The sequence below is a fragment of the Coregonus clupeaformis genome, chromosome 35, assembly GCF_020615455.1.
Source record: "Coregonus clupeaformis isolate EN_2021a chromosome 35, ASM2061545v1, whole genome shotgun sequence".
Classification (NCBI taxonomy): Eukaryota; Metazoa; Chordata; class Actinopteri; order Salmoniformes; family Salmonidae; genus Coregonus; species Coregonus clupeaformis.
In genome coordinates this window covers 6,046,608-6,073,530 of record NC_059226.1, presented here as the reverse complement: position 1 = coordinate 6,073,530, position 26,923 = coordinate 6,046,608, and the positions used below count along the sequence as shown (strand labels likewise).

The 26,923-nt window shown below is 42.6% G+C and overlaps 2 protein-coding genes across 5 annotated transcripts in view; one reads left to right on the top strand and one right to left on the bottom strand.

Annotated features, from left to right (window-relative positions):
- LOC121551973 (cell surface glycoprotein MUC18) overlaps positions 1-3,420 on the top strand; it is a 74,212-nt gene extending 70,792 nt beyond the window's left edge. For 2 of the 3 annotated variants that reach the window (XM_041864655.2, XM_041864653.2), the window contains one exon: positions 521-3,420. In XM_041864655.2, coding sequence (XP_041720589.1) covers positions 521-541 — 21 coding nt within the window. In that variant the 3' untranslated portion in view covers positions 542-3,420. Of the gene's footprint in view, positions 1-515 lie in introns of all 3 variants that reach the window. The other variant, XM_041864654.2, reaches the window with a different exon arrangement.
- Positions 3,421-7,245: 3,825 nt separating this feature from the next.
- LOC121550913 (E3 ubiquitin-protein ligase CBL) lies at positions 7,246-26,588 on the bottom strand. 2 transcript variants are annotated; one of them, XM_041863361.1, is made up of 15 exons: positions 25,981-26,588; positions 22,029-22,276; positions 18,786-18,932; positions 18,474-18,630; positions 13,035-13,156; positions 12,634-12,771; positions 12,322-12,409; positions 11,918-12,049; positions 11,532-11,768; positions 11,139-11,255; positions 10,660-10,946; positions 9,343-9,498; positions 9,009-9,136; positions 8,472-8,666; positions 7,246-8,358 (listed from the first exon to the last, which is right to left on the bottom strand). In XM_041863361.1, the coding sequence occupies exons 1-15, from the start codon at positions 26,122-26,124 to the stop codon at positions 8,027-8,029; spliced, it is 2,628 nt and encodes an 875-aa protein (XP_041719295.1). In that variant the 5' UTR covers positions 26,125-26,588; the 3' UTR covers positions 7,246-8,026. The 2 variants fall into 2 exon arrangements, with proteins under 2 accessions (XP_041719295.1, XP_041719296.1); XM_041863362.2 differs by lacking the exon at positions 25,981-26,588 and having other exon boundaries at positions 18,786-18,849; positions 22,029-22,137.
- Between the last annotated feature and the right edge of the window lie 335 nt (positions 26,589-26,923).

Genomic DNA, 26,923 nt, shown 5'->3' with positions numbered 1-26,923 from the left:
GTTTCCTAGATTCCTGTTTCTTGTAAGGACCACAATGGTGGCTTGATAATTTCTCGCTCGTCGGCTTCTCCTCTGTCGTCCGGCATGCTATGTTTTGTTGTCTTTGCGCCTTTGCGCTGCTGCTGGCGCGGGGCAATGACGTCACGGATAGGCAGACTGAATCGAGTAATGTTTAAAGCCTTTATCATTAAAAGTGCTAAGAAAAAATATATATATAAAGTCTGACGTGCTTAAATCCAATGGGTTATTTCCTAGTATCGATACAATCGATTTATTACATTTTAAAACGATGTTAGATTGATATATGTTGTCCAAAAGGCCAACTCGCCGAGCACAGATCGATGTAGTTGGATCATAGGAATATAAATCGATACATCGATGTAGTAGATGGATTGTTACACCCCTACTAATGGTCTAATGTATTTCTTGAATCTTGTATTGCTCACTGAATTGACATTTGTTGGTGTTTTTTCTCCCTCTCCCCCATACCTTTCCGTGTGTGCTTTTCCCTGGAGTAAAGTACATGGAGCTGAGGAAGTGACATATGCAGAGGGCCAAGCTCTGACGTGGCCAGCCGAAGCTCTTCGCAACCCCACCACATCCACCCACAATCCAAGGCTAGACTACTGGAAGCCTTGGAAAAATCAGCTTTCACAATCACTATATAATTAGGACTCAATCAATCACTTTCCCCACATTTCTTCCCTGTGTTCAGCAGTATTCCCCATATCTGGCCAAAACCACACAGGAACACACACCATTGATTTTAAGATGTTTGATAGAGGTTTGGAGGATGTTTTGATTGCTTCGTTTTACTGTTTCTTCTTTTGTACCGTTTCCCCAAAGCCTTTTAGATTATTTTATTTTTGCTGTTTTCAAGTGTACTATGACGTTCATTAATTGTTCATTATAAACTTTATAAAGTGTATATATTATATATATTTCGTTATTTAAGATAATTTGACACATACCTTTCAGACTTCATGGTAGTATCTGTTTATGATGTCATTTTGCTTTAGCTATTCATCCATGGTCCTTGTTTAGGCGTTCCTACATTATCTTATGGAGGTGATTTGACCATAAATGTCACTCAGTCAGGCCAAGGGTTCTCTCTTCATATCTTCACCCTCTTAGGACTCTATTCAATCTGTAACTCTGAAGTGTTACAGATTCCACAATATACATTTAAAGATAATTTCCGATTGAGCCGACATAAGCAGCGTTTACCGTGAATGCAGTCTCCGCTAAAGCGAGAACATTGCCTTTAAATTACAAACACGCTGTAAAGCTGCATTTCCGTGATGCGGATTGAATAGAGCCCTCAGTTTCTTTTCTGATTGTTATGTCTTCTTGAGCACTATCAGTGGCATCAGTGGAAGCTTAAATGTACTACATGTAACAATTCAACAACGAACCGTCTCTTGTTGTCAAATTGACTGGGGTCAGAAAATCTCTTATTGTCAAATTGACTGGTCCGTTGTTGAATTGACAATACAAGATTTGCTGGCTTCAGTCAATTTGACAACAAGAGATGGTCTGTCTTTTGATAGCCAATAAGGCTGCACCATTAGAATGCAATTTTGTGTAGGCAGAATGTAAACAAAATTGAAATAAATATTGTGAAACTATCATTCCACTATTACTATACATATATTAAGGACATTTTCTGAAATTACAAAGGAAACATATTACATATAGCCCTTTAAGTCCCCACACTGAAACTCCCTGCCATGGAGGCAAGGTGGATCTAAATCCTTCTACTCTAATCACCATTTACTTATCTTACATGGACATCCAGATGTAAGAAGTATGTGATCTGTGGCGGTATACATGACCTGTTGTCTCCCAAAGCTTATGCAAATCTGGTTAGTTTTGTGAATGGTCTACTATCAGTGGACCAGTTGCAATTGTTATGTTTTTAGTTTTTTTTGTTGGAAACATGCAGTAAATATACTGGTGTTCAAGACCTGATCCAATGAATAATCAGATTGTGTCTACAACTCTACATTCTTCAAAGCTCTGTTGTACACAATTATAACACTATTCTTTTTTATCCATTTATCATTCATGATATCAATATGATATTCATAATATGCTAATCTGTTGACATTGGACAAATTACCCATTGTAATGTGTAGAGAGACATACAAAATGTGACATGTTGTGGGTGTGTGTACAGTACTATATTGGCTCACTAAAAGCTTTGACAACTATACTCCATCATAAGACATAAGTTATGGAGCTGCCTATCTGAAGAGGAGAGAAAGCCTAAAGTAAATCAGGGAACCAGTGAGCTTGTCATGTTAGATAAGCATAAGTGGCCCAATGCTTTTCCACCTTTATGTAAATGGAGAAACGCCATGCCAACAGGCGTTTAAATTTAATCATCAAAACTCGCCGTCCGGATGAGTCATTCTCTTGTGAACTACTGTCAAGCTCTTGTACTGGCCTTCAATTGTATTTTTTGAAACGGCCTACTATATTATAATCTGCAGTGCCTGTGGAAATTTGTCGTCTCATTTTGAAAATGTAAAATACACTGAATTGTTTATTTTTTCTTATTTGCTCTGTGTATTTCTTTGTGTTTGGGTGAGCACCAAGCAGACCTGAAGGTCATTTTGTGTGTGATCCATTTTGGATGCTTACTGTAAGTTGTGTGCAGGGAAGAAGAAGCTATTGCTATGATTTGTATCATTTACGGAATGGTGATATGTTACTAAAAGGTATTATGATTTTGATATTGTACTCAAACGGGGAGAGTTCAATTTGTACAAATAGTGTATGTTGTGATCCAAATATTGCCTTCAAGGTAATATTTTAGTGGTCATTGTAAGTGTTCAGTTGAAATGTAATACATTTTGTTCAGCCTGCTTACATCCTGCCATAGGACTGCCAATAGTGGACTTTTGGTAGTATGACTCAAGAAAAGAAACTGCCCCTCAACTGTGTGCCTTTTTTGTTCAGTCTGGTTTAGTTGTGTTATAGTGTAGTGTTTTGATGCTTATGGAAGGAAGAGGTCTGGACATAGGAGTGTTTGAGTTTCATTCATTTATGTCACCCAAAGACAGATCCCAACACAGGGGAAGGAAAAGCTTGTGGGTGACTGGCCTACATGATGTAAAAAAGGTTCACTGTTAGCCACAACCAACAGTATGTTATGCAGTTAGCTCAGAAAATATCAAGTTAAACCTGCTTCCTCCCGTCCCAAACTCTTTCTTTGAATGATATGTTATGTTTATGATTATCTGGAACAGCTACCGGTGGACAAGAATGTTTGGACCTGCACAGTTCATCATTGTTTTGTCATGTTCTGATTTTGCAAATGTGTGTAAATTAAGTGCAGTTCTTGTGATTTGATGTTTGCATTTTTTACAAATCTTTTTTGCAAGAAAATGCCAAATAAAAAAATGTTACATTTGATGTCTCTTTTTCATTGTCATCTTTACAGAAAATATTTAAAGAAAAGTTTATAGCAGAGAATTGAAAACGTACTATGAGTGCATTTCAGTGGCTAAGGCACGACTGAAAATACATTAAATTCACAACAGCCTAAATCTATTATGACTGACTACACGCCTCAGTATGGTCTATATCAGAGACCCAGAATGTGATCGACGGGGGAAAGGGGAGAATTCTCCCCTCTAACCACTGTTATGCTGTATGCTGGAGTGAGTAGTACAGTAGCTCCAGATTTCCATAGAGAGCATGCTTGGTGAGAGGAGGGGGAGGTTCAACACAATAGTCTAGACATGTTGAAACTGCAAATTTCATCTGCGTTTGAATGCCCTTACTGTTACCAAATTGGAAACAGTTATTTTCCGGAGCTACATTATCAACAGACCATATTTTTCCAGAACTACAATATTATGTATAACTTTTTCAATAAAATATATCAATCATCAAATTTTAAAGAAAATATTGTTTATTTTAAAATCTTTAATGGCTGAGGCATGAACACATGGCAACATAATGAATGCTGAGTATATTAAAATCAATAAATAAAATATTTTATCTACACATGCAATAACAAGGCAATGAAAAAAGCTATTTTGTGTTGTTTTCTCTTCGTATGTAACTGTTAGGCGAACAATGAGTTATACCATACATTTTCACATTGGATCTTAGATTGAATGACAAGTACCAACTGTGCTACAGTATACCAGTAAAATCTGCAGCTATTGAGCACTGTGCGTGGGGTCTGGGGTCTATCTATTTTACCCCATATGTAACTCTGTGTTGTTGTTTTTATCGCACTGCTTTGCTTTATCTTGGCCAGGTCGCAGTTGTAAATGAGAACTTGTTCTCAACTGGTTTACCTGGTTAAATAAAGGTGAAATAAATAAAATAAAAATCTAATGACAGAGTGCCCTCTTGTGGTAAATCCACATATGAGTGACACAGTGGAAAGCAGAGGGCTTACAAAGCACTACTTTGAAAAATGTCAAGTCAATTCTCACTAATTGTTTTACAAGGAGTGGCACTTAAGTTCATGATCAAGGAATTGCAATCAACGTACATCACAATTTGAAAGAAGTTAAAACCGTATTGAGATCAAGAGAAACAAACCGATGCAGAAATATCATGGCCATCCTTTACAATGACCTTACAAGTATCTACTACTAATATGCGATTTAAACCTGTATTTAAATGCTTTTGGCTTTAAATCCAACACATTTACAACTAACATTTCTGGAGTGTGAGTCCCCATACAACCTTGGCATATCACTACACATTGTTCAGTTTCTGTTGTGTACCCGAGTCAAGAGGACAATGACAAAAACTCACTCTGTTCAACTGGGTTTCAAATTCTAAGGAAATGAATGTAATTACTCATATATTAACACATTCTCAATAATGTGTCGAAGCCACATCCCTGGGAAAAAAGACTGCTAATCAAGGTAGGTACAAAGAAAATGCATTAACAAAGTTCAAAACTCAAATATTGAGCCACCTTACGATGGGGCCATGGTCTGTTTGTACCGTATCAAGAACGTTGTACAAGAAGAGGCAGCAAAGCAAGTCTATGAGGTAGTGCCAATTAAGTACTTCATTTCACTAAATATCAAGGAGTGTATATATGACTGTATATGACTTGGATCACTTTGTCTTCTCTGCCCAATTAATATGCTATTGTCTGGAAAATGAATAGTATGGATACGAAAAATTGTAAAACCCTTACAAGCAGCAGTCCAATTGCACATGGATTAGGCTAGCAAAATTCTGATAGGGCACATATACTCCCTTAATTTTTAAGTATGACATTAAAAAAGGATACTGCCACTTTAAAATATATAAGCTATTCACAGAATTAACAATAAGGCTTAACCGTGAAACCACTACCACTGGTGGCATTAAAACAATTATAAAAAATAATTACAAATATACACTACCGGTCAAAAGTTATAACACCTACTCATTCAAGGGTTTTTCTTTATTTTTACTATTTTCTACATTGTAGAATAATAGTGAAGACATCACTAATAGTGAAGACATCACTGTGGTCCTCTGCAGCTCAGCTGGTAGAGCACAGCGCTTGTAACGCCAAGGTAGTGGGTTCGATCCCCGGGACCACCCATACACAAAAAAATTTAATGTATGCACGCATGACTGTAAGTCGCTTTGGATAAAAGCGTCTGCTAAATGGCATATTATTATTATTATAAAACTATGAAATAACACGTATGGAATCATGTCGTAACCAAAAAAGTGTTAAGCAAATCAAAATATATTTTATATTCTTCAAATAGCCACCCTTTGCCTAGATGACAGCTTTGCGCACTCTTGGCATTCTCTCAACCAGCTTCATGAGGTAGTCACCTGGAATGCATTTCAATTAACAAGTGTGCCTTCTTAAAAGTTAATTTGTGGAATTTCTTTCCCTCTTTATGCGTTTGAGCCAATCAGTTGTGTTGTGACAAGGTAGGGGAGGTATACAGAAGACAGCCCTATTTGGTAAAAGACCAAGTCCATATTATGGCAAGAACAGCTCAAATAAGCAAAAGAGAAATGACAGTCCATCATTTCTTTAAGATATGAAGGTCAGTCAATACGGAACATTAAAGAACTTGAAGTTTCTTCAAGTGCAGTCGCAAAAACCATCAAGCGCTATGATGAAACTGGCTCTCATGAGGACCGCCACAGGAATGGAAGACCCAGAGTTACCTCTGCTGCAGAGGATAAGGTCATTAGAGTTACCAGCCTCAGAAATTGCATCCCAAATAAATGCTTCAGAGTTCAAGTAACAGACACATCTCAACGTCAACTGTTCAGAGGAGACTGCGTGAATCAGCTACTAAAGGACACCAATAAGAAGAAGAGACTTGCTTGGGCCAAGAAACACGAGCAATGGACATTAGACCAGTGGAAATTTGTCCTTCGGTCTGGAGTCCAAATTTGCAATTTTTGGTTCCAACCGCTTTGTCTTTGTGAGACGCAGTGTGGGTGAACGGATGATCTCTGCATGTGTAGTTCCCACCGTAAAGCATGGAGGAGGTGGTGTTATGGTGTGGGGGTGCTTTGCTGGTGACACTGTCTGTGATTTATTTAGAATTCAAGGCACACTTAACCAGCATGGCTACCACAGCATTCTGCAGCGATACACCATCCCATCTGGTTTGGGCTTAGTGGGACTATCATTTGTTTTTCAACAGGACAATGACCCAACACACCTCCAGGCTGTGTAAGGGCTATTTGACCAAGAAGGAGAGTGATGGAGTGCTGCATCAGATTACCTGGCCTCCACAATCACCCGACCTCAACCCAATTGATATGGTTTGGGATGAGTCGGACCGCAGAGTGAAGGAAAAGCAGCCAACAAATGCTCAGCATATATGGGAACTCCTTAAAGACTGTTGGAAAAGCTTTCCAGGTGAAGCTGGTTGAGAGAATGCCAAGAGTGTGCAAAGCTGTCATCAAGGAGTCAGAGGAAGGCCCTAAAAAGTGTCAAAGACTCCAGCCACCCTAGACATAGACTGTTCTCTCTGCTACCGCACGGCAAGCAGTACCAGAGCACCAAGTCTAGGTCCAAGAGGCTTCTAAACAGCTTCTACCCCCAAGCCATAAGACTCCTGAACATCTAATCAAATGGCTATCCAGACTATTTGCATTGCCCCCCCGCCCCCTCCCTATTTAAAGAATCTCAAATATAAAATATATTTTGATTTGTTTAACACTTTTTTGGTTACTACATGATTCCATATGTGTTATTTCATAGTTTTGATGTCTTCACTGTTATTCTACAATGTAGAAAATAGTAAAGAATAAAGAAAAACCCTTGAATGAGTAGGTGTTCTAAAACTTTTGACCGGTAGTGTATGATAAATGTTACACGTTAGTTAATCCGTCAATGTTAGCACTACATTGAATACGTTTACTGTACATTCCAAGATTACAGACACATCATTCAGACTGTTGTATATTATAAGACCATCAATAAACCAGGAACTAAAGCAATTTGGAGTTATGCTTACTTTTAAAAATCATTACTTCATTTACTACAATACAGTGAAATGTATGACATGGAGCCCTGTAATACTGCAATGCAACTTCAAGATTCACATTCGTTAGCTTTAGCACAAACCACAGAATTAAATGCTTTTGTCTCCACCTGATGTATTTAGCTACAAAATTAATGTACGAGGGAGGGGGAATCATGAGTTAAGTATGCCCCGACGACAGCACAATAAGTCCCAAACTATTCCTTGCGAGACATTGCAGCCTAAGCACAGTGTAAAGTTAGACTTACTTTACGCTGTACCCAGAAACAAGGAAATGCTTAGAGCCACACAAGACTGGAGGCAAGCACAAACGACCATGTGAGGTTCAAAGGCTTGGCCGTACAGAGGCCACATGAAGCATTCTCCCTCACCCTTTAGATTATCTCACTAGATGCCTGTGCATGGGACCAAGGTGAGTCCTCCTCCCCTTACAATATACAGCGGTTCCAGACCTGTCACAGCTAGCGCAGTAGAAATGCTATCCATTATGGCACAGTGGGTAAAGGATATAGTGTGTGATGCTGCGGCTGCTACGTGAGGATGTGGGCCGTGGAGGGGATGGAGACAAACTCGCGCAGGATGTTCTTGGCCGTCTCCAGGTTGTTCTGGGCGATCATCAGGGCCTTCTGGATGTCCTGGAACGAATAGCCCTGGCTCATCAGCCGTTCTATCTCCCCGTTGATGGGTAGCTCCGCGCCAGGAACAGGAGCGGACCCTCCAGACGCTCCTCGGGAGCCCGCTGATGGACTGGCAGCAGCAGGCAGGGCCTCTGGGGTGAGGGGGCAGGGCTGCCGGTCTGAGTTGACCCTGCGGGGGAGGGGCTTAGGGGGGCGCTCGGGGTCCTGACCTGATGCAAACATAGCTGAGAGAGAGGAGAGAACATGTTCATGAGATGGTGTTTGATAACTATAACTCTGTTAACATGATAAAGCAAGAGAGTAAAAGGACTAAAAACACTAATGCTAAGCTACATACAGGCATCCATGGTAGACGGGCTGTCCATGGTGAGGCAGCTGAAGGCGGCCGAGGTGCCGGTGACATCAGAGAGGGTGCGCCTGGCGGGGGCCGGGGGAGCCTGGGGTCGGGGGTAGTCATACTCATACAGATCCTTTGCCTCGATCTCCTCTACCGCACGGTGCAGGGGAACCGCAGGGGGCGGAATTAGGTAGTCTGGAGGGAAACAAGAGAATTAAAGGGTTAAAAAAAGAAAGATAGTGATTTTAATACCCCGAATACAGAATATACATTTTCTATGTGCTGAGATACATGATAACTGGCTTAACAGATAACCCTATCAATGGTGGGGATCAAAATGAACTGTAATCCGATCGTGGCCACTGGCCACACTCCTTGAGATAGTACGTTTCTGGCCAGGTATAGTAGCAAATAAATAGATTGTGATTCAAGCCCAAGTTGGATGATGGTTTTCTGATTGTACAAAGGTATGACTTATGGAACTTCATGAGCCATCAGAAAGGTAAGAATAGAGATCCTTAATGAATCTCTATGTACCGGACTCTGGGGGCGGCTGTGGCAGGGACAGGGCGGGCAGAGGCTCAGCAGCACTAGCCTGGGCCTTGATGTTACACATGGACTCATACACCTGAGGGTCCTCACAGTCCACATCACACACCACAGTTCTATGAGAGGAGGGGGGGAGAGAGAGAGAGGCAGGGATGGAGAAAGAGAGCGGGAGAGATGACGGGCAGAGGGAGGGGCATCAGAAAAACAGTAGTCATGACCCTGTACTGATCATAGATTTAAACCATTCAGGAAATACATACATCTAGGATGGTACAATCATAATCTACTGGGCCACCTCATAGTGACGGTCTTGAGTGCTCACCGTGAGTCGTGGTTAGTGGTTTGGGGCGGTGGTGGCACAATAGCCCCCGCCATGGCCCAGGAGGGTCCTCCTGCAGGGAGAGAGGTGGGGCTCATGTACTCGTTCTCCTCGTCACTCCCAGACGACTTCTCACCAGTAGACGCCCGTTGAGGAGGCCTAACAACAAACAGAGACACAGACAGACAGAGAGAGACTGAGCCAGGTAATACACATGACGCGTTTGAATTCCCGATCAGTCGTTCCATGAGTTACAACAAGGAATATAGCCAATCAGTTTATTAGGTACGCCACCCGGGTTCACAAAAATGGATCGCTCCTACAGACAGTGAGTCACGTGGCCATGGCTTGCTATATAAAGCAGGCAGACGGGCATCAGGGCATTCAGTTACTGTTCGACTGAATGTTAGAATGGGCAAAACTAGTGACCTAAGCAACATTGAGCGTAGTATGATCGTTGCTGCAAGGCTCACCGGATCCAGCATCTCAGAAACGTCCACCCTCCTGGAATTTATCACGCACGACAGTGTCTAGGGTTTACCGAGAATGGTGCAACAAACAAAAAACATCCAGTCAGAGGCAGTCCTGTGGGTGAAAACAGCTAATTAAGGAGAGGTCTAAAGAGAATGGCAAGAATCGTGCAAGCTAACCGGCGGGCCACAAACCGACAAATAACGGCGCAGTACAACAGTGGTGTGCAGAACGACATCTCGGAACGCACAACTCGTCGATCCTTGTCATGGACGGGCTATTGCAGCAGACGACCACACGAGTTTCACTCCTGTCAACAAAAAAAAAAGAAGACCCGGCTCCAGCGGGCACGCGATCACCAACACAGGACAGTTGAGGACTGGAAAAACATCGCCTGGTCCGACAAATCCCGGTTTGTGTTCCGTCATGCTGATGGCAAGTCAGGATTTGGTGTAAGCAGCACGAGTCCATGGACCCACCCTGCCTGGTACAGGCTGGTGGCGGTGGTGTACTGGTGTGGGGAATGTTTTCCTGGCACACATTAGGTCCCTTGATACCAACTGAGCAACGACCGTTTCCGAAACCTTGAAGAATACATGCCCCGAAGAATTCAGGCTGTTCTGGAGGCAAAAGGGGGTCCAGAGAGTGTAAGTCCCAGAGAGCATCTGATTCAACCAATCACGTCAGGAATGGAAGACCACTACTACATAAAATCTAGTGTTTTAGTGCTGGACTAGAACCAAAACCTGCATTTCCCTGAGCTCTTCAGGGCAGAGTGACTAATCTCAATTGAACATCTACATTACATACATACCACATATTTTATCCATATCTATACAAATGCCATACCTGACTGCCAGGGAGTAGATAGCGTTGGTCGCTGCCAGCGGCTTTGCTCTGGGGATGCAGTCACTGTCACTGGGTCCGTTGGTCTGTGGGGGGGCATTGGCAACAGGCCGGGGAACCATGTAGTTGGAGGCCCAGTTGGGCTCCGGAGGTGTACATGGCAGGGGTCTCCTCTGGAGCCGGCCCTCTGGGGGCCCAAGGGGAGAGGGGCGCTCGGGTGGGGGAGGTGGGGGTAACTCTCGCAGGGCAGGAGGGAGAGGCAAAGGTTTGTCTCTGTGGAGGGCTGCAATCTGGGGAGAGCAGATATTAATATGACTGGATGCAATTTATAATTGTAAATTCATTGCAAGTCGTTCTGGATTAGAGTGTCTGCTAAATTAGTGAAATGTAAATGCCACATGACATGCATGGTCACACACCCTTATATACATAAGAAAGCTTGAATTTGATTAAGTGATTAAAGGATTAGGTTCTCCACTTGCCTTGGGTGTGGCTCCTTGGCCCAGGGCCCCTGGGGAGCTGGGGGGCCTCGGCTGCAGCAGGTCCAGCCGGGGGGGCACGGGGGGCAGTGGCGTCACAGGGGAGGGTGGGCGCTCTAACTGAAAACACACAGGGGAGACATCAAAACAAACTCCAGACGTTAGACTGTTTCTACAACATGTAGATGGAGGAGCTGTTTTTTTAGTTGTTGATTTACAGGGTGGTGTATCTGATTGGTGAATTCTGAAAACGACCAAGTCTTTTATTGATTGCCTTTTCACTTTGAGCACATAAGGAAACAATGACGTTGTGAGATGGTGTGTGTAGAAGAAAGAGAGAGAACATGACAAAGTCTGTCTGGTTCTAGATGGTGGCTGGTGGCGAGGGGGTCTTGCCTTGGTGCAGGCCAGCCTGCTCATGTTGAGGTGGGGGTCCTCCAGGCGCTCGTCATCGTCCTCGTCATTGCTCGGGGAGACTGACAGGGAGCCCCCTCCCTCCGCCCCGTAGGGCCCCTGGAAGCTGGCGAAGGAGGCCCCGCTGCCATTGTTCTTGGGGTGGAAGGGGTCCACCACAATGGGCTCCGTGCCTTTAATCTCACAGCGACAGAACGGACAGCCCTGCCCCTCCGACTCCTATAGAGAGAGACAGAAAAAAGAAAGGAGAGGAAGAGGGGAGAGCAACAGCACAGGACCAAAATAGACTAAATCTGACCAGATAAAATGTACAAAATGCTTGAGTGAAACAATAGACAATTTCAGGGTGACCCAACTCTGGGACCTACCTGCCAGGCAGTGAGACAGGAGGTGCACATGAGATGGCTACAGGGCTCGATCTTCACATCCTTGTCATTCTCTGCACATATCTTACACAGCTGGAATGTGGAGCCCATCTCACAGTAGAGCTCGTACTGCTCCTGTAACAGAGAAGAGAAAGGCGATGCAACAGAAATGTAATAATATCTCAGTGTATGCATACTACAATAGGACACATTTCTTTAGGAAACATCCATCTAAACAGACAGCATTCTGACTTGAGAAAGACACACATAAATCTGAATAAGTATACAAATGTAAGTTTAGGGCATTGTAAGCTATGGAAAATTACAGTAGGCAAACTTTTGAGTCACACAATTGAATCTGAAGTCTGAATTACAACCTGAAGTGGATGTGAGTATGTGTGTCTGACCTGTGTGACTTTGATGTGGTCCTGTGGGGAGGGCTCACACAGCCCTGTGAGGTCTGGGTTCTGGGTCCGGCCATCTGGGAACAGGTAGCTGGAGAGAGAGCAACAAACCAAAACATTTCAATGGCCAGTTGAAGCCACAGGCTGTATGATTTCCTGTTATTTCAACTAATTAAATGTGCAATTCTGTGGTGACTTTAGTTTGTAGTCTTAGAAACTGATTTCAACCTCTTTCAGATTTAGCAAACGCCTTCATAGAACCAGAGAAGGTAGTATTTGGTCATTCTTTCATCTTGGCTATGTCATGGTACTCACAATCCCTCCCTGTATCCGTCAATGAGGGCCTGGAAGAGGGGCTTGTTGTGGGGGATGGTCTGCAGGATGTTCCCATCTGCAGTGACGTAGCCAATGGCCCACTGGCCCAGCCGAGTGCAGCTCAGTCTAAAGATATAACTGGGACAGAGGCAGACCACAGACGTGTGGTGTGTGAGGGCCGGCCGTAATTTGCAAACCGATTGTACATGTAGAATGGTCCCTAAAATACACCACGCCGAACGAGCAGCAGATCAACATTCAGCGAGGTGTGTGTGGTCCATGAGGGAAGTTGTGAGTGTACATGTTGATGTATTTGGATGGTCTGTGTGCCTCGCTGTTTGTGTGTGTTAGTGTGTATGCAAGTGCATGCAAGTGTGTGTATGTCAGTGTGTGTGTCTCACCTGCCAGGCTTGTGGATGAACCTCTGAAGCCGGGCTTTGACCTCGTCGTAGGTGAGGAAGGCCATGTACCCTGAGTGTGTGACAGCCAGACTGTTCCAGTTTCTCAGGAGAGATGACCACGGCTACATAACACACACACACACGTGCAAGCACACACATGCACGCACACCATGGTCAAAACCCTGACAACAAATCGTAATCCTAGTTAACAAAAAACTAAAAAAGCACTTGTGTTCCCACTGGTATTCTCTGCCTCTGACCCTATTACGGGGGCTGAGTCACTGGCTTACTAGCGCTCTTCCATGCCGTCCCTAGGAGGAGTGCGTCACGTCGTGCCAGGCTTTTTTCGCTATACTCAACTTGAGTGGGTTGAGTCACTGACGTGATCTTCCTGTCCGGTTATGCGCCCCCTCGGGCTTGTGCGGTGGAGGAGATCTTCGTGGGCTATACTCAGTCTTGTCTCAGGGTAGTAAGTTGGTGGTAGGGCTGTTACAGTGACCGTATTACCGCCACACCGGCTGTCACGAGTCATGACAGTCAAATTCCACGTGACCGCTTAGTCACGGTAATTAGGCTTCTCCAAGCTCTGATGCTGCTGATGGTCATTACAGGGTCCCCTGTAGCTCAGTTGGTAGAGCATGGCGCTTGCAACGCCAGGGTTGTGGGTTCGTTTCCCACGGGGGGCCAGTATGAAAAATGTATGCACTCACTAACTGTAAGTCTCTCTGGATAAGAGCGTCTGCTAAATGACTAAAATGTAAATGTGGTAGCCTACCAAACTTGCTAACTGCCTGGTACTTAGCACTCTATTGTCCCGCTAATCACTCTGACATCAATGCAAATGTAATCGAAAATCTAAATCAAACACTTCATGAGAGCCCATGAGCTCATTTTGCTCAACATTTCTATAGGCTATGCAATTGCGTGTGAACAGAGTGATGACCTCTTAAAAAGAGGAGGATCCCATCTGCTTTCTATAGGCTAGGCCTACTATATTCATTTCTCAACTTTCCTAATATTAAGGACATTGAGCCTACCTGACTGGGATGAAAATTACCCATGTGAAAAGCGTCCGCTATTCGCTATTTAAGTGCATAGATGACATGTATTTTTTTCCGTTGCCCCTGTTTCGAGACAGGTGCATGATAATAGTCCATTCTAAATCAAAACAAATTTCACACATATATTATTTAGTATATGTAAAGACAATATTAAATCAAGAACAGTGTGATGGGTGACAATATTAGCCTATCACTTGTGAATAATATATTATCACTTGTGAATGATGCCCAGCTTAAGGCAAAGAGCACATTATTATTTTTGAGGCTTTTTCCTAATCATAGCTCATGTAGCCTAGCCCATAGGCCTATATGTTTTGATAAGGTTTGTATCACAACTAAAGTGGCCAAATAACTTTTAAAACAAAGCACATTAATACGCTTTACAATGGGTGTAGAGCCTAAATGGCATGCATACGCAGTGCATGAGTTTCAAGTTTGGGGAAGATAATTTTCACCATATAAATGCACCTTTATAATAAAAGCAATACATGCATATTCGCATTTGTGGTCACTTTTGAGAATGGTGTTTTCCTGCTAATGGAACATTCGCGCTTATAGCCTACTGCCGTGTGCGCATTGCTGCGCTTAGAATGTGAAGAAATAGCCTAATAGTTTATCAACATTTTAAGCTAAACGTTCTCATCTGTTGCATCAGGCTCATTGCTTAAAAACAGGTTTATTGATGCTAGTGGTTGTATTAATTTGGGATCTATCGCATCCAGTGGTGTAAAAAGTACCCAATTGTCATACTTGAGTGAAAGTAAAGATAATTTAAAAGAAAATGACTCAAGTAAAAGTGAAAGTCACCCAGTAAAATACTACTTGAGTAAAAGTCTAAAAGTATTTGGTTTTAAATATACTTAAGTATCAAAAGTAAATGTAATTGCTAAAATATACTTAAGTATCAAAAGTAAAGGCATAAATCGTTTCAAATTCCTTATATTAAGCAAATCTTTTTAATTTACGGATAGCCAGGGGCACACTCAAACACTCAGACATAATTTACAAACGAAGCATGTGTTTTGTGAGTCTGCCAGATCAGAGGCAGTAGGGATGACCAGGGATGTTCTCTTGATTTGTGCATTAATTGGACCATTTTCCTGTCCTGCTATGCATTAAAAATGGAACGAGTACTTTTGGGTGTCAGGGAAAACGTATGGAGTAAAAAGTACATTATTTTATTTAGGAATGTAGTGAAGTAAAAGTAAAAGTAGTCAAAAATATAAATAGTAAAGTACAGATACCAAAAAAAACGACTTAAGTAGTACTTTAAAGTATTTTTCCTTAAGTACTTTACACCACTGATCGCATCCCACAACAACTGTCCCAGACTATGTTTGGAATATTTATTTTCTCGCACATAATAGAGTAGGTCAACTTTTGTACTATAGGGGATAGTAGATTGACATAGGCTAGTGCTTTTGCTGTTCGTTAGGCCTACTCATCTTGTTGGCTGACGAAAAGTAAATGTGGACAGTTCTTCCAATATCTTCAATATGCACCTCGGAATTGGATAAGGACGCGCGCAGTTGTGTCCCAGATGTGTTGGTCTTCCCTTGCAGCCTATGAGAAAGATCCGATCACATGACGGAGAGCCATGTGAGTGAGAGGTGCTTCGGCACGCAGCCGGGAGAAGCTCATTATAATTATTATATTCAGCCTAAGGGCACAACGGGCACTGGCCGCAGAAGGCATGGATGTTTTTAGGGGGCATTAAGGCCACCCAAAAGGGGATGCAGCCGGAAAATTGAGGCATTATCAAGTGCTTGTCAAATTGTGAATGAGAGACTGATGAAGTGTGTACAGCCTGCGCAAAAAACAAAGCAGAGGTCATGCCTTTCATGCGACTTTTTTCAAATCATCATTAGTCACATCATGCAGCTAACTATTATTAAAAATCTAAACATATAGCCCAACATTTATATCACAACTAAAGTTACATAAATAACTATAAATTAAGCATATAGGAGTACCTGTGTCTTTGTTAACTGCTAATCACAGAATAGCCGCATGTGCACACTCCCTCAAATTGTTTGGAGAAAATATCCTTTCTATTTTATTCAGCTATGTTCAATTGTATTCTTCATAATATAAAATAATATAAAATAATGCAACGGAATTCTAAGCAAATCTTGTCTGCTAAATGAACTAGTGTAGCCCACAGCCATATGGCATAGCCAGATCAGGGCCTAACATAAGGACAACTCAGATTGTGCTATACTGTTCTTCTGAAATAAACTACATTTTCTTCATATCATGTTTCTTTAGGCCTGTTTAAAATAAATAATGGATTTCTTGTGATGGTGTTACATGGATTTATTAGACTAAAATGTAGATGTTCCAAAGGTCTTCATTAGTGGCTTGTAGGCTATGTGTGGAAGCCAGGAGATGCTAAATGTGTTTATGTTAATTAACGGTCAATTACCGTGAGACCGGCAGTTTGCTTGACAATCACCGGCTGACAACATTTCATGACCGCCACAGTCCTAGTTGGTGGTCTGTTGATATCCCTCTAGTGGTGTGGGGGCTGTGCTTTGGCAAAGTGGGTGGGGTTATATCCTGCCTGGTTGGCCCTGTACCGGGGGTATCGTCGGACAGGGCCACAGTGTCCCCCGACCCCCCGTCTCAGCCTTCAGTATCTATTCTGCAATAGTCTATGTGCCGGGGGGCTAGGGCTAGTCTGTCCTATCTGGTGAAATGCTCCTGTCTTATCTGGTGTCCTGTGTGAATTTAAGTATCCTCCCTCTAATTCTCCCATCTTTCTCTACCCTCCCGGAGGACCTGAGCCCTAGGACCATCTGGCCTGATGACTCCCGGCTGCCCCCGTCCCCAGTCCACCTGGTCGTGCTGCTGACCCAGTTTCTGCTGTTTCGCCTGTGCCTATGGAAACCTGACCTGTTCACCGGACGTGCTACCTTGTCCCGGACCCTCTCCCTCCCTCCCGCACCTGCTGTCTCAACCTCTGAATGTTCGGCTATTAAAAGCCAAGTGACATTTACTCCTGAGATGCACCCTCTACAACCACTGATTATTATTTGACCCTGCTGGTCATCTTGAAGAACGATCTGGCCTTAATGGCCATGTACTCTTATAATCTACACCCGGCACAGCAAGAAGAGGACTGGCCACCCCTCAGAGCCTGGTTACTCTCTGGGTTTCTTCCTTGGTTCCTGCCTTTCTAGGTAGTTTTTCCTAGCCACCGTGCTTCTACATCTGCTTTGCTTGCTGTTTGGGTTTTAGGCTGGGTTCTGTATAAGCCCTTTATGACATCTGCTAATGTAAAAAGGGCTTTATAAATACATTTGATTTGGTTCTTCACCTGATATTTACTACAACAGTGGTCATCAACCATGGTCTGGAGAGCTACAGGGCGTGCATGATTTTGTTCCAGCCCAGCTCTAAATCAGCTCAATGTCTTGATGATTAATTTATTATTAGTTCAAGCTGATGTGTTAGTGGTGGGCTGCAACAAAAGCCTGCATACCCAGTAGCTCTCCAGGGCCACTGGCTGGTAACCACTGCTGCACTACAAGCTACATTGGTTAAACATTTACAGGCATCTCCAGTTCAATTCTCAGGGCTAATTTGAGGAAGTCATTTTGGTTTCAGACTGCCCGGAGTCAGGCTATGGTAACACTTGTGGCCTCTGTGCACACACAGTCGAGGGAACTACTGTAAAGGCCACGCCCAGTTGGGATACCTCCAATAGAGGACGTACTGAGTGTACTTTAACCACCCCACCCTAAATAATGATAGAGCAGCTGTCTGTACCTCTGCACTCACATGTCCTTATGGCCTCAGATGGAATAAAAAGGTACCCATGGTTGAAATTAACCACCCACACAATGGTGTCGCAGGCCTTTTCTTAGCCACCCCCAACAGGTTTGTTAACTTCTACAGTGAACTTTCTACACATTTGGCACCCCAGAGAGAAAATAATTGTGACTGTAAAAGGTACTATGTTGCTGTCGTGCTTAAAGCTAGAATCCTTAGTTGCTACATCCATTTTTGGAAAGCTCCAATAGCAGAGAAGCAAGTTATTTAGGGTGGTTACTTATTTATGAATATGATGACAATGTTAGAGTAAGTGGTCCTGAATACACTTACTGTAAGTGACCTTGTATTCATTTAGCAGACACTCTCATCCAAAGTAATATGATAGTGAGTGGGTCAGGAATGGGAATTGGGAGCAGTGAAAGTACATTCCCTATATATTGGTGTTGGAAGGGGTGTAAAACTATTTTGGTAGTGAATGAGTTGAGTTCCCCCATTCCATTTAAAGTGTTTTAGGCACCTGGAAAAGCGTTATAGAAACCCATCCATCATCATCATTACTTGAGTTTGAGAAACTTAAATACAAATACATGCAAATCATTACCTGGAAGAGCCTGGTGAAGATGTCAAACTCGAAGACGGAGATGTAGTCGTTGCAGGTGAGGTCGATGGTAGACTTGAGAGCCATGGCCTCCAGGCCTGAGCTGATGGGGTGGAACTCATGAAGAGCCTGGCGGAACGTCCTCCATGGAACAATGGTCCTACAGAGGGGAAAGCGTTTAGTGATACAAAAGTAGTAATTATCCCCAGGCATGTTTTTGGGTAAGCGTTTTAGTTTCATTTGAACCCCTTTTGTAAATACGGCATCCCAACTAAGGACATTTTATATAATGAAAGGAGACAAAAACAAACTCACTTATCACCAAAAGACCTCCTCCAGAACTCAGCGGCGTCAGCTTTGGTGATGCGGAAGTTGTCTCCTTGGAATAAGCCATTGGGAAAGATGGCTTTTAGCTCAGCCAGCATGTGGCTGAATATCAGTGACAGCTTGGTCAGGTTTCGCCTATGGAGAAAAGTTCTTATATCTCATCTTAGCAAATCAGGTCCTCAAACAAACCTAATATCCCTGAGGTTGACCAATGGTAATGCATTTTTTGACTTTGGCACCCCCTGGTCAAACATTTAGGCTAGGCAGTATAAGCCTAGTCGCTTATGATTGGTATTGGATACTAAATACACTTTAGTCTACTAAAGCAACACCTTTGAGTGGGGATTGGTATGCAATACCAACTGGAGTATTCACTACAGGCGATCAAAGGGAAAGCGCAATAAAGAAGCGATTGCGTTTGATTCAATTCCGTTCATCTTACTTGCTCACCCATTCAGTTGTAAGAAAGTGTGATGAGGTTCTTAGAAGTGTCATCTGCTGCAATGCATGTGTGGTGGTACAGTGAGGAAAAAAAGTATTTAGTCAGCCACCAATTGTGCAAGTTCTCCCACTTAAAAAGATGAGAGGCCTGTAATTTTCATCATAGGTACACGTCAACTATGACAGACAAACGGAGGAAAAAAAATCCAGAAAATCACATTGTAGGATTTTTTATGAATTTATTTGCAAATTATGGTGGAAAATAAGTATTTGGTCACCTACAAACAAGCAAGATTTCTGGCTCTCACAGACCTGTAACGTCTTCTTTAAGAGGCTCCTCTGCCCTCCACCCGTTACCTGTATTAATGGCACCTGTTTGAACTTGTTATCAGTATAAAAGACACCTGTCCACAACCTCAAACAGTCACACTCCAAACTCCACTATGGCCAGGACCAAAGAGCTGTCAAGGACACCAGAAACAAAATTGTAGACCTGCACCAGGCTGGGAAGACTGAATCTGCAATAGGTAAGCAGCTTGGTTTGAAAAAATCAACTGTGGGAGCAATTATTAGGAAATGGAAGACATACAAGACCACTGATAATCTCCCTCGATCTGGGGCTCCACGCAAGATCTCACCCCGTGGGGTCAAAATGATCACAAGAACGGTGAGCAAAAATCCCAGAACCACACGGGGGGACCTAGTGAATGACCTGCAGAGAGCTGGGACCAAAGTAACAAAGCCTACCATCAGTAACACACTACGCCGCCAGGGACTCAAATCCTGCAGTGCCAGATGTTTCCCCCTGCTTAAGCCAGTACATGTCCAGGCCCGTCTGAAGTTTGCTAGAGTGCATTTGGATGATCCAGAAGAGGATTTGGAGAATGTCATATGGTCAGATGAAACCAAAATATAACTTTTTGGTAAAAACTCAGCTCGTCGTGTTTGGAGGACAAAGAATGCTGAGTTGCATCCAAAGAACACCATACCTACTGTGAAGCATGGGGGTGGAAACATCATGCTTTGGGGCTGTTTTTCTGCAAAGGGACCAGGATGACTGATCCGTGTAAAGGAAAGAATGAATGGGGCCATGTATCGTGAGATTTTGAGTGAAAACCTCCTTCCATCAGCAAGGGCATTGAAGATGAAACGTGGCTGGGTCTTTCAGCATGACAATGATCCCAAACACACCGCCCGGGCAACGAAGGAGTGGCTTCGTAAGAAGCATTTCAAGGTCCTGGAGTGGCCTAGCCAGTCTCCAGATCTCAACCCCCATAGAAAATATTTGGAGGGAGTTGAAAGTCTGTGTTGCCCAGCGACAGCCCCAAAACATCACTGCTCTAGAGGAGATCTGCATGGAGGAATGGGCCAAAATACCAGCAACAGTGTGTGAAAACCTTGTGAAGACTTACAGAAAACGTTTGACCTGTGTCATTGCCAACAAAGGGTATATAACAAAGTATTGAGAAACTTTTGTTATTGACCAAATACTTATTTTCCACCATGATTTGCAAATAAATTCATTAAAAATCCTACAATGTGATTTTCTGGAGAAAAAAAATCTCATTTTGTCTGTCATAGTTGACGTGTACCTATGATGAAAATTACAGGCCTCTCTCATCTTTTTAAGTGGGAGAACTTGCACAATTGGTGGCTGACTAAATACTTTTTTCCCCCACTGTATATGCTGGAGACCGCCTGGTGGGTTTACCTCTTTAGACCACTAAAGTTTACACAGGGGCTAAACAATTTATTTTACATTCCTCTGAATACTAGTTTAGAAGATAGTCACATTAAGAGAAAACATTTTCCCCAATCAAACTATTTCATTTTATATACGAGTACTAGCACGTCAGTTTCCTATTATGGCTCATGCATTTGTGCTACTTGTGAGTCAGAAGAATCACTGATAGCATCATTGCTTTCACAGAACTAAAATAGTTATAGTTCTATGATTGCTTCACTGAAAGCTGTAAAGTAAACAGGATGGGTTTTAGCTTAGCAGTGTCTTTTTGAGTAAAAGAGGAAATATACCCTAAAAAGATATGTTCATCATTTAGCCTAGTGGTTCTTGCATAACTCCTCACCGGTTCACTTAGCTTTAAACATGGGCGGCGCACAATTGGCCCAGCGTCGTCCAGGGTAGGGGAGGGAATGGCCGGCAGGGATGTAGCTCAGTTGATAGAGCATGGCGTTTGCAACGCCAGGGTTGTGGGTTCGATTCCCACGGGGGGCCAGTATACAAAAATATGTATTCACTAACTGTAAGTCGCTCTGGATAAGAGCGTCTGCTAAATGACTCAAATGTAAAATGTAATGTAAATGTAAACAATGTTAGCTGCAACTAAATAACGAAAATGTCCAATTCCTATTTTCTAGTCTTTTTTCATGTGGAAATGGCTACAAATCATTGCAAATAACAGAACCTGTGCTTAATTCATGGAACATTGGTTTGAGGTGTGGGGTAGTTTCTTGGAAGAGATTCAAAACACTGATCACACAGCATCTCCCACCAGGGTGTTCCTGTTTTGAAGCTTCACTCAAGAGGAGGTTAACACTGCTGAGACATGCATAAATGCTCTTATACTTCCCCGCAAGTGGTCGAAATCACTTCGACCCATCGAAAATAAGACATACTAGTCACTTTGATAACGAGAAAGGAAACCTTTGATAGGAACCCCTAGGCCTACTTTTCAAGTTTGGTTCTAGCCTTAAAGCTGAACAACAACAAGTTGGCTAAAGCAGAAACAGACTAGCACCCAGCAGGCTCAATATCCTCCTCCATTTTACCTGGGCTGAGAGTTCTCCTCATACATGCGCTCCTTTGCCTCCTTGAACAAGCTCATGGTCTGCTTGATCTTATTGGTCAGGTTCTCCATCACCACCCGGAAGTACTCGTTCTCCCCGAGAGTCTCCATCTTGCCCTCGTAGCGGGACAGGATGGTGCGGAGGTGCTGGTAGGTGTCTGGCAGCAGGTCCAGGATGTAGGGGGGGCTGTTCTTCAGGGCCACCTTAGGGTTCTGGCAGAGACGCACCACCTGCGTGGGAAAGGGAGGGTGAGACGAGGTCAGAGGAACCTGGACGTGTTTCTCCAACATGTATCTGTGAGAAATTGCCTACATTAAAACATAAAAATGTTTTCATTTCTTGTTTTTTCTGCATCAGTTTACGTATGGGCTATGTCAACACTTGATCTTTGTCAAGACAAAAACACATTTTGTCTATGTTATAATTGTTAAAAGGTACGTGGTTAGGAGAGAAAGTCTAGCCCTAGATATTACAAGAACTGAAATTGTCACTAGTAAAATCATGCTAACTCTAACACTGGGATGGAATTAAAACAGGATACAGATGCAGGTGTATTTGTGTTTTTTCAGGCTTCAACGATTTATGATAATATGTTCTATCATTGTTGTGTGGGCAGACTGCATGAATAGGGAAGATAAACAGATATACACTACCGTCAAAAGTTTTAGAACACCTACTCATTCAAGGGTTTTTCTTTATTTTTACTATTTTCTACATTGTAGAATAATAGTGAAGACATCAAAACTATGAAATAACATATGGAATCATGTAGTAACCAAAAAAGTGTTAAACAAATCAAAATATATCTTATATTTGAGATTCTTCAAAGTAGCCACCCTTTGCCTTGATGACAGCTTTGCACACTCTTGGCATTCTCTCAACCAGCTTCATGAGGTATTAACAGGTGTGCCTTCTTAAAAAGTTAATTTGTGGAATTTCTTTCCTTCTTAATGCGTTTGAGCCAATCAGTTGTGTTGTGACAAGGTGGGGGGTTATACAGAAGATAGTCCTATTTGGTAAAAGACCAAGTCCATATTATGGCAAGAACAACTCAAATAAGCAAGAGAAACGACAGTCCATCATTGCTTTAAGACATGAAGGCCAGTCAATACGGAACATTTCAAAAACTTTGAAAGTTTCTTCAAGTGCAGTTGCAAAAACCATCAAGCACTATGATGAAACTGGCTCTCATGAGGACCGCCACAGGAATGGAAGACCCAGAGTTACCTCTGCTGCAGAGGATACGTTCATTAGAGTTACCAGCCTCAGAAATTGCAGCCCAAATAAATGCTTCATGGAATTCAAGTAACAGACACAACTCAACATCAACTGTTCAGAGGGGACTGTGTGAATCAGGCATTCATGGTCGAATTGCTGCAAAGAAACCACTACTAAAGGACACCAATAATAAGAAGAGACTTGCTTGGGCCAAGAAACACGAGCAATGGACATTAGACCGGTGGAAATTTGTCCTTTGGTCTGGAGTCCAAATTTGAGATGTTTGGTTCCAACCGCTGTGTCTTTGTGAGACGCGGTGTGGGTGAACGGATGAACTCCGCATGTGTAGTTCCCACCATAAAGCATGGAGGAGGTGGTATTATTTTTTATTTTATTTCACCTTTATTTAACCAGGTAAGCCAGTTGAGAACAAGTTTTCATTTACAACTGCGACCTGGCCAAGATAAAGCAAAGCAGTGCTATAAAAACAACAACACAGAGTTACATATGGGGTAAACAAAACATAAAGTCAAAAATACAAAAGTCTTGGTTATGGTGTGGGGGTGCTTTGCTGGTGATTTATTTAGAATTCAAGGCAAACTTAACCAGCATGGCTACCACAGCATTCTGCAGCGATACGCCATCCCATCTGGTTTGGGCTAAGTGGGACTATCATTTGTTTTTCAACAGGACAATGACCCAACACACCTCCAGGCTGTGTAAGGGCTATTTGACCAAGAAGGAGAGTGATGGAGTGATGCATCAGATGACCTGGCCTCCACAATCCCCCAACCTCAACACAATGTAGATGGTTTGGGATGAGTCAGACCGCAGAGTGAAGGAAAGGCAGCCAACAAGTGCTCAGCATATGTGGGAACTCCTTCAAGACTATTGGAAAAGCATTCCAGGTGAAGCTGGTTGAGAGAATGCCTAGATTGTGCAAAGTTGTCATCAAGGCAAAGGGTTGCTATTTGAAAAAACACTTTTTTGGTTACTACATGATTCCATATGTGTTATTTTATAGTTTGTCTTCACTATTATTCTACAATGTAGAAAATAGTACAAATAAAAGAAAAACCCTTGAATGAGTAGGTGTTCTAAAACTTTTGACCAGTAGTGTATTTGAATGGAGGGGACAGGAGAACCAGGCAGGACTTATCATGACAAACACACCAGTGTGAGTACATTTGGGGTATGAGTGACCTGGATATTTACGGGCAAGTGGAAAATCAAAACTTTACATTGTGGCTCCTGCTTGTGGCTAATTTAATTATTTTCAGTCTGGTTGATGTTTATAATTCAGCTGGTTCACACAACCAGGCCTAGCCAGTACCTTGTTATTGTCTCAACTGTCCTTTTTGAAAGTACACCAAGTAGTCCTTATCATCTTTGTTCATAAGCACTTCGCTACACCCGCCATAACAGCTGCAAAATAAGTGTACCCTACCAATATAATTTGATTTGTAGAAAATATTATTCACAATAGTATATTTTTACCGCAGTAGGAAAGGGAACATACCATTTTGTAGGCCTATCATTTCTTGAGGTTGTGTCAAATGTAAAATACATGACAAAATAATACCTTTTAGGGCTACTTGGTATTGTTGTAATAGCTGAATAGGCCATTAGACACAGGGATCAGGTACGCTTGTGAGGAAGCAAAAGAGGAATAATGTAATAACCACTTGATGGTTAGTTCATCACACTTTGTTGTGAAACTGAATAGGCAAGTGTTTCCCTGCCAAAGACAACTTGTACACTCTGCTGAAGTCAAAATAGCCCAATCAGCATACTTGGAAATTGTGGCCATTTGGGGAACAATGTATTGGAGCCCATTTTATAAATAAAAAATACAGACCAATAAAGAAATGCCTGAATATGTTACCTTCATTTTGCAGAATAAATAGTATTGACTTGTCACACTGTCCTATTGTTTTGCTATTACTACACTATGGACATTTGCAAACCTTGCATTTCATATTTTGAGTATTCAATCAAATGTATTTATAAAGCCCTTTTTACATCAGCAGATGTCACAAAGTGCTATACAGAAACCCAACCTAAAACCCCAAACAGCAAGCAATGCAGATGTAGAAGTAGGGTGGCTATTAAGGCCAGATTTTCTCCAAGACGTTCAAACGTTCATAGATGACCAGCAGGGTCAAACAATAATCACAGTGGTTGTAGAGGTTGCAACAGGTCAGTACATCAGGAGTAAATGTCACTTGGCTTTTCATAGCAGGGCATTTTGAGGTTGAAATAGCAGGTGCGGTAGAAAGAGAGTTGAAAACAGCAGGTATTCGACGAAAAGATCACGATCATTAGAAAGCAAATTACGGAATCCTCTTTGAATCTGCGTATTTCTCCAAAGCTCAGCTGTCCTGAGTCTGCACAAACTGCCATGACCTAGGATCAATGGAGACACTCATGTTTTTAAACCTACATCTCTTGACACATTCATGAAAATGGTCATGGTCTCTAAACCTTCAAGCTACATACTGGACCCTATTCCAACTAAACTACTGAAAGAGCTACTTCCTGTGCTTGGCCCTCCTATGTTGAACATAATACATGGCTCCCTGTCCACTGAATGTGTACCACACACACTAGAAGTGGCAGTAATAAAGCCTATTCTGGCTATTTAAATAGACAATTGCACTACCCTTCAAATGCACTTACCATAAGACCTGAGGAAATTAGATGGCTTGTTACCTACCTTATCCATTAGTTTCCAGCATTTCTCCACCATTTTCTTGTCTACCACCGCAGGTTGGGGAGGCTGGAGAGGCTGGTGATTGGGCTGAAATGCGTCCTTCATCAAGCCGATGAGACCCGCGCCTCTCCTCGGATTTCCTGCCATGCTTCTGTCGCCGGCCGGGGGAGAGCCCCGGGGCTTGGAGGCCGTCAATGAATGATAATTCCTGGGCACGTATTTAGGCAACTACCGTGGTCACTATCTCTATCGTTCTCGAATAAAGACAGTAATAACCACACAAATCTCACAAGACGAAGAAAATTATGGTGAGCTTGCTAGCTAGCTAATTTAAAGTAATCATATGCCCTCTCCTTTCGTCGGAAAAGACAGGCGTTTGCATAGCTCAACCTCCTGCCTGGTTGTTCAATTTGTGACCCGTCTGTTATCTTTGTGGACAGGCTTGGATGAACACAGGGCACACGCAAATACAAAGGCGTATTGCTAAAAAATAATATCGAGCTAAGTACACTGCCTAATTTCTTCAGAAATGAACGTAGCTAGCTTGCTACTTTTTGTCTGTTTTCTTTCTGTTTCAGCTCTTTTTCCGCCTGTAGAGCAAATTGGGTAACTTCCGGTTTGGAATGTAGCGTCAAACATTAAAATATATATATATAAAAAATATATATATATCTTCTTCTATTGTATTATGGAGGTCTGCAAACATACGTTAGAGGTGCATGCCGCCACCTACTGTGTGTCCGCCTACTGTTCTGGAACATTAATTCATTACCATTGTCATTTTTCTCAATTAGATAGGCTCAACTCCGGCGTCCTCTCTCCTCTAGCCTCCTTTTGGAAAAAGGTCAAAGGTAATCAAGGAGAGGCGGCGAGGAGAGGGAAAGTGGACGAAAATGCGCTCCTATGAAATGAGACTCTCCTCCAATCGCGCGTCTTCAGGCAAATT

What these genes read in the sequence shown, in the direction of transcription:
- LOC121550913 (XM_041863361.1), bottom strand. Translation starts at nt 26,124, where the DNA reads ATGGCAGGAAATCCGAGGAGAGGCGCGGGTCTCATCGGCTTGATGAAG. An exon ending in GACGGATACAGGGAGGGATT is followed by an intron (nt 12,410 to 12,633) that starts GTGAGTACCATG and finishes CTCTCTCTCCAG; the next exon opens with CTACCTGTTCCCAGATGGCC. An exon ending in ACCACATCAAAGTCACACAG is followed by an intron (nt 12,050 to 12,321) that starts GTCAGACACACA and finishes TCTCTGTTACAG; the next exon opens with GAGCAGTACGAGCTCTACTG.